The 8,380-nt window shown below is 34.0% G+C and overlaps 1 protein-coding gene across 2 annotated transcripts; it reads left to right on the top strand.

The window, feature by feature from the left end:
* Positions 1-372: 372 nt before the first annotated feature.
* LOC121785208 (adenylyl-sulfate kinase 3-like) lies at positions 373-4,199 on the top strand. Of its 2 annotated transcripts, none has more exons than XM_042183592.1 (9): positions 373-521; positions 867-1,187; positions 1,281-1,421; positions 2,010-2,159; positions 2,229-2,347; positions 2,427-2,511; positions 3,238-3,284; positions 3,641-3,748; positions 3,864-4,199. In XM_042183592.1, exons 2-8 carry the CDS (start codon positions 929-931, stop codon positions 3,737-3,739), a joined length of 900 nt encoding a protein of 299 aa, XP_042039526.1. In that variant the 5' UTR covers positions 373-521; positions 867-928; the 3' UTR covers positions 3,740-3,748; positions 3,864-4,199. The 2 variants fall into 2 exon arrangements, with proteins under 2 accessions (XP_042039526.1, XP_042039527.1); XM_042183593.1 differs by lacking the exon at positions 373-521 and adding an exon at positions 643-798.
* Positions 4,200-8,380: the final 4,181 nt, after the last annotated feature.

Here is an 8,380-nt window from a genome sequence, read left to right as displayed (position 1 = left end):
AAAGTTTATATCTTTACAGATAAATAATCTTATTTATAATACCAATTTTAATATAATCTTATTAATTTATGCACTAAACAGTACACATATTTAAACATACATTTGCGGATCGATTATTATAGACTTTCATCATTGGACCACCCTTATTAAGTTGACAAGTTTTGAAGAATAGTGGCGTTTATAATTAATTTGTAATGTTAATTTTTCAATGATCGTAGAACTTATGCACCATAATGTCACGTTGTATCGATTGATTTGGTTATTTGCATCCAAAAATTGATACTCCTCTGTAAATTGGAATCCATAATAAATTCCGATTCTTCTTTGGTACTTGATCAATTTCACAAATTAAATACTCCGTAGTAATTTTTCTTGTCGGCCACCACCGCAATTTAAACGTCTGATTCTAAACAAGTCCTCAATCCTCTTTTCCCGATTGCCAAAAATCTCCGTTGTTAACATCAGAGAAAATTGTGGTAGAATTTCGCAGTTTTAGCCGTTGAAGAACAATAATGCTTTGGGTACGGAAGTAAATCTCGGTTGCGCTATTGCGCTTTTATGCCTGCGAATTGTGTATATGGGATTCCTATTTGTAATGCACTCACATTTGGTTTGGCATCGCTGTCAACAACATTTCTTCCTTTTTCTCATCCTCTTAAATGAAAATTCAGTTGTTCCTGCATTCCACGTGTTATTGTTTACGAAATATAATCAATTCATGTTAAATGGAGTGGAAATCCCTATCGATCTCGCCGTCGTTTTGCAGATTAATAGCTCGAGGCATTGTCTACATATTAGGTGTCTGTTTTTTCAATTTTACGTTTCTGTGGTAAATGTGTATTTATGGCTTTGTGTTTTTGGCGTAGGCACGAAATTGACTAGGTGAATTTTATACTGTTTGGCAAATTGAGGGCAAAATAGAGAATAAATGGCGGCGGTGGCTAATCAGACCTTCAGTTTCTCTAAGCTGTCGAGGTCAAGACACGTCAATCCATTGGCACCTCCGGCGGCGGCGTTTCAGAGCTGCGGAGGTAGGAAGCTCGAGGTTTGCGGTGGCGCTGCCGCGAGATCGAGATTCGTGTCGCCAATTAGGGCAATGGAAAATTCGCGCCGCGAGATCGAGAATCGTGCGACGAAGCACGCCAACGGCGCGGCAAATCAATCTCTGGTCGATTCCGCCGCCGGAGGTTTTTCCGTTATTTCGTTTTACTCATCGGTTCATTCCTTCTGCCGTGGATTGTTCATTTCATATGAGAATATGGATTGATTTTATTTTGTAGGTAAAAAAACTGTTGAGGTGGGTACAGTAGGGAATTCTACGAATATTGCGTGGCACAAGTGTTCTGTGGAAAAGTGCGATAGAGAGGAGATGCTTAATCAAAAGGGCTGCGTTATTTGGATCACTGGTTTAAGTGGATCAGGTTTCTGAATCTTTGGAATCTTTTCTTGTCAATATGTCTTTATGTGAACAAGAAATCTTTCTTGTTACTGGTTGAAATTTGGTGGTTTGGCAGTCAAAAATTTTCATGAATAACAAAGTGAAGCATAGAATCTTGTGGACATAAGAACTACCAAAATATTGAGGAATGTTTGTCATTTATCTGGACATTCCCATTTTTGCCCACTAGAATATGAAGTGTGACATTCCCTTTTTTTGCTTGGTCAGTCTTTGGTTGTGTTTCTCTGAGTTCTTGACTTTTCTGAGAAATTCAAGTGCCTGAGTTAGGTGGTGTAGTTATTAGGAGAAATATGGGGTAATGTTGACTTTGGTTGGTCAGTCTTTGCTGCATTTATTTGCTGTAATCTCACTTCTCATACGGTGATTGCAAATCTCTGAATCTTGTAAATTTGAAAATAGAATAAGTAAGAATAGTGCCTTTGTTTGGGGTGTAGAATTGCTTCCCTGTCTTTCTTAACCATTTCATTTATAGCATCTTTCCCTATTTTCTTACAATAACTTGCCTTTGCTCGGTGCTGGATCCTATTGATTTCTGATCTTTTTACTCCAGGAAAGAGCACTGTGGCATGTGCTTTAAGTCGTGCTTTACATGCCAGAGGAAAGCTCAGTTATGTCCTTGATGGGGATAACTGTAGGCATGGTCTAAACCGCGATTTAAGTTTTAAAGCTGAAGATAGATCTGAGAATATAAGAAGGATAGGTTCGTTTACCTCATTTTCAGTTAATTGGTTCAATCAGAAGTGCAATCAACTTTCCTTCTTATATGCAGGCGAGGTGGCAAAGCTTTTTGCAGATGCTGGAGTAATTTGTATTGCAAGTTTAATATCACCATTCAGGAAGGAGAGAGATGCCTGCCGAGATTTACTTCCTGAAGGGGATTTTATCGAGGTTGTGGCCTTCACATGCTTCATAGTCATTTCATGAGATATAATTTGTTGCAGAATTTAAAAAATGTAAAAATATGCAGGTATATATGGATGTGCCGTTACAAGTTTGTGAGACAAGGGATCCCAAGGGATTGTACAAGCTTGCACGAGCTGGAAAAATCAAAGGTGTGTTGCATGGTTGATTGGCGATTGTGATTCTAAAATTGTTTATCCTTCATTTTCTGTATTTGTATTACTTGCTATCACTATCTTCAATTGCATTTTACTGGTATAATAAATGCTACATTACTTAAAAAGGCTGGGAAAGCAATCTCTCTAAACCATTCTCTACAGTGTGTGTTTCTTATGAACAATGATTTAGGATAAAAGTTTCCCAGTATCACATTTCCAAATTGATTGACAGCACTGGAAACTCTTCCTATGTAACTGCTTGCATTTGCCTTTTCTACAAAGTGGTTGCATATAATCATTTATAATGGTATGATGGATGTAAGATCACAGTTATGTGATTTATAATATTTTTTCTAAATTATTATAGCCCATAATATAGTTTCATACATTAAAATGGAGAAGAGCTTCATTTGTTAGGAGAAATTAGCTTTCGGCTGATTGATTGTCAACGCAGCTCCTATAGTTACCCATCAAAGATCCATAATTTATTTGAAATACTCAACTCTCAGATGAATAAGCTGAAATATCCATAGAATCTTACTGGTAACTACCAGAAAACGCTGTCTTGCAGATATTCTGAATTTTCATTCCTGGACCTGATATATAAATTCATTCTATTAAAGAACCTAAGAGCATAATAAGCATTTGTTACTTACCCTTTGTTAAGATAAAAAAACATACTACTAAATTAGACTGATAAAATGGTATATACCCTTACAGGTTTCACAGGTGTGGACGATCCGTATGAGCCACCACTGAACTCTGAGGTATCTACTTTTCTACGATCCATTTTAGACTCATTATTGCTTTAACTCATTCTTGCATGCCCACATAATAAGAGTCGTTGCTCTTCAAGAAAAATCAGGTCCATTTAGCTAGAGCTTTCTTGCTTTCTTCTCGAGTCTTGGGCTCTTGAGTCAAGTCTCGTGAAGTTTCCTTGGTCTAATTTGCTTGTATATTTGATGCAATATCTCTACTTCAAATCACAACCTTCCTCATTGGTGTATACTGAATCTGCTTATCGAACCAAAACTCCTCATACCATCCAGCCATCTTTCTGCCATCAGTTATCTCTTCTGTTTCGGTTACATAACTAATGTAATGTTCAATTTTACTCTCTCAGATAGTATTGCAGCAAAGTGAAGGAATATGTCATTCTCCAGCTGTTCTGGCTGAGCAAGTTATTTCATATTTGGAAATAAAAGGATATCTGAAGTCATAATGTGCAAAGGTTGGCTTGTTTGTTAGAAAAAACGGTGGTATTTGTTGTGCATAGTTTTAGCTGTTGAATGATTTATGATTAGTCATGAATATATATATGATCAATAAAATCTGTTCTTGGACAGGTTGTAGTTGATTGATCAATCAACTACAATTGATATGCTATGTGCCCAGTTTTAGGATATTTGAGCGACTAATCTCATCTCGGTTAGTTGATTTATCGATCAACTACGACGACCAACAAATCGGATGCACCTCCCTAAGCTGCATTTGTCAAATAAATGTACGTATCTTTTATCAACTTTTCATCTTGTACTGAATAATGTGATGTTTTTGTTGTATCCCTTATTTAATAGAAATAGAAAAAACTGGCGTTTGTATTATTTTTCAGATGGTACTGAATATCTTCCTAATTCCTATTTTATTATTTCTTCGAATTAAGGAACAACATGCTGTTGTAATTAGGGGACTGATTCTGTAAACTAGGGACAGGTTGGTATGGTAAATTTTAATATATCGTATCAAAATTTTAATATACCAATTTACAGAAATCTCATACCGATCTCATATGGGTAAATCTATAAATTGGTATAACAAAATTTTAATATGAAATTTATACATATAGTTATATTGACCTTTTATGCTATACCACCGGTCTGGTTATGAGTTGAATTGACGGTTTCAGTTTTACCATGCGTCACTACTATACGAAAACCATGTCGCTCAAGTGAATTAACAAAAAGTAATGTAGTATAGTTTTTATTGAAGTGGTGTCATAAATTCATAATGTCATATCGAGTATCGACTAGTCTTAAATTCAATTTTAACGAATACTCAAACTATAGAAAAAGTACAAAAATCTTATTGTATGTCTACAAGTTCATGCAAAATCAAAATGCATCTAAAGTTCGAGTTTAGACGCCATCAATTTTTCAGATATCTAATTTCAGTTTTACCAATTCTAACACAGATTCACAATCTTTTCATTAATTTTTTGCTCAAACAATTGAATTGTGACATAACGTGTCCAAGGAGGATGATATATTATATATTGCTCCAAAAGGTAAGTTGTATGGTCATATCAATATTTTATTTTATATTTTACTAAATTTTAGAAACAATCGTCTCAAATTGATTGATAAAATTTGAACATCTTAGGAGATAGAAGATAAAATTGATTGGTTAATGGGTTGGGATATATAGGGATAGAGATGTATTCAGGTCATTACACTAAATATTTATTAAACGGAAAACTAATTACAACCATAAGATCTTCATCTAATGACCGAAATATATGCCCCATGTTATTAATTAAAATATTAAAAAAAATTGAAAAGGGCAAGAATGGAAGCCACGTTTTAGTACGTTATCAAAGTTCCGTTGATTTTCTCCACTAAATATCAACGCCTAATTAGATTTATTTGATTCTGATTTTATCTCCATAATTTCACTCGAATTGTTCTTTCTTCTCTCCATCAATTATACTATATTTTCTACATTGATGACATCTAGTGGTGTACTTTCTCGCATAAAACCGAATTCTTGTGGTATTCCTTCATTGCTTTCGGTTTTCCAACAATGGATGAATGTAATTTAATTAATTCCTTCATTGTTTTCTGAGAATTATTCATCAATTTTTTGTAGAAAGTTGTTGTATTAGTCGTGTAATTGGCATTTATAATTTTCTGTATTTGTTTGTGATTAGTTCATTCTTTAATTTGATTTTTTTTGCATCAATTGTCGTTTTTTCCATGCAACCATCGGTACATTCGTGTTTTTAATCGTGAGTGATATCTTGTAAATTTTCGAAAAGTAATGTACAATTTTAGGTGTATAATGTAGATTTTCTATACATAATGATGTAGATTTGATACATGTCACTTTACATGAATCACATGGTTCAATACGTGCCTGAAGTTAAATCAATTCCATAAAGGTTTAGCAATCCATGAGGCTAGAATGTAATACCAACTTGTTAACACAACGTTCACCAAGAGAATCGAGTTAGAGTTATTCCCATAGGGTTCAATTATCCATTGGGCTAGGGTATAGTAATCACAGCTTCACGTAGGGACCTCAATTGACTGAACTTAGTTCCAATCCCCTAAGGTTAAGCTATCCATAGGACTAGAGCATAGTATAAACCCATACATATAAGTACGATTTTGACATTATGCTTGTTGAATTTGTTATGATTCTAATGTACAAATTTAATAGTGTAATGTATATTTCTCTTACTGAGTAATGTACAAAGATAGTAGTTTAATATATATATTTTTAATTTTGTTTGGTGACCGTTATATTTCACCCTCCAGATGTAGTGAAAACTAAGGGATCAGGTAGTGCTAGCCGTATCATTTATCAGTGGAAAAGGCTATAAAGGAGGCGAGCAGACATCTTCGAAGGTGTAAGGCATGCAATCAAATGGACTATCATGATTCGAGAAACTGTCCAAAGCTGAAAGATATGGAGAATGACAAGGAGAAGCGTAAGGGGAAGTGGAAATGTTGACATTTGTTAGTTTATTTTCCGGACATATTGTTTTTTATACTTGCGTTAAGACATGGAGTACATTAGTATTACATTATTTTTGAGTTTTTCTACATTATAATTTTATCCCTAGCATTATTATGTTATACGTCTACATTACTGCTCCTTAAGAGTTACTCCCTCTGTCGGCGAATAAGAGTCCCGTTTTTTCATTTTAGTCTGTCCACGAATAGGAGTTCCGGTTCACTATTACCATAAATGGTAATAGGGTCTCACCTTCCACTAACTCATGCATCTCACATTTCATTTAAAACTAATATATACAAGTGGGACCCCTATTCCACTAACTTTTTCCACCCACTTTTCTTAACATTTCTTAAAATCCGTGCCGCCCATAAATGGGACTCCTAATGACGGACGGAGGGAGTACATTATTGTGAACTACATATATATTGCCAAACTAGGGTGTAAAAACAATATATATTTTAACTAATAATGTAGACACTTTCAGCAAGCAATGTACTATACGAATTGTCACAAATATACATTATTTACGTTACATCAAAGTTCGTGTTTGAGTTCATTTTTGTAGAATGCATACAAATCCTAATGTACAAATATAGCAGTTTAATGTATATGACTCTTATTGAGTAACGTGGATTTTAATTTGTTCGCTAAGGGGCGGACGTTTAATCCACTCCCCAAGGGTTTAGCAATTCATGAGACTAGGGTATAGTACCAACCCAGTAACCTAGAGTATATTTCCCATTCCTCGTGGGATTAACTTATCCTTGGGGCTAGAGTATATTACCAACACAATCAACTAACATCAATCTCACTTAAGTAGCACATTAGTACAAAATAATGTGAACATTTGCCTACATAATGTATCACAACTGAAAGCAAGCAGATACTGTTATGAAGCATATAATGTAACCTTAAAAAATGTATTAATCTCACATACGACACCCAAAAATGTAGTATATTAGTAAAAACAATGTAAACATTTGCCTAAACAATGTATCACATCCTAATGTAAGTAAATAAACATTTCTTCACGCATTTTTTGCCGAGCCGATGCACTGATGCAATAGGAATGTCATCGTCGAAGTCGTCATCGTAATCGACTCTGGCCCTGTTTGTACCTATTCAGAAAATTTTATATTAATTAGTTATAATGTTATTTTACTAGTAAACACATGATTACATTACTCGCAATAGTAACTATAATGCACACATCAGTGCGAAATAATGTAAATATCAGTTGCAATGATGTGTAAAGACGCAATGTAAGCTTATTTATTGTACCAATACGGAGCATATAATGTAATTGAACAAATTTATTAATGTAACATACCATAGTCTAACTCATAATAATGTAGCACATCGGTTTGCAATAATGTAAACATTTGCTTAAATAATGTATCAAATCCTAATGTAAGCAAATACAAAACTCTTAAGCGGCATACGATGTAACTCAATAAACATATTAATTTAAACAAATCAAACAACAACACACAATAATGTACCAGATTAATAAATAATAATGTACATATATGCCTAAATAATGTATCATCGTCTACTGTAAACAGATAATGTACCCTTATGAAGCATATAATGTACCACAAGATAATGCAGCAAACCAGTGACAATAATGTACAAATTAGTTTCAATAATGTATAAAAGCGTGCTGTCACATATAGTTCACTCACATGTTTTTTGACTTGCTTGGCTATTGGAAGGGCGTCATTTTCACCATTTTTGGTATTAAGAACAAAAACACAATTACTCACTGCAAAATGACCAAATTTACGCTATCAAGAATCATTTTTGACAATGAGGGAGATGAAGCACAAACTATTCAGTCTAATGAACAGAAACAATAATCCTATGAACACAAACCCAGAAAATTGAAATATGTAATTAATATAAAACTAAAATATAAGTAATGAACAGAAATACAAAAAAATGGAATCGATAATCACCAAAAACCAAAACAATCACTAATGAACAGAAAACCATTTGCAAAAACCAAATAATTTATGGTGGAAAAATACCTACAAATCATGAGTTATTGTTCACCGACGCTGAAATCACCGAAATCGATCGTCTAATGACGAAAAGTTGTGGTGCGTTGGAATAATACACAATT

This window comes from Salvia splendens, chromosome 21 (genome assembly GCF_004379255.2).
Source record: "Salvia splendens isolate huo1 chromosome 21, SspV2, whole genome shotgun sequence".
Classification (NCBI taxonomy): Eukaryota; Viridiplantae; Streptophyta; class Magnoliopsida; order Lamiales; family Lamiaceae; genus Salvia; species Salvia splendens.
Note: the sequence above shows the minus strand (reverse complement) of the source record. Positions and strands in the feature narration are given on the sequence as shown.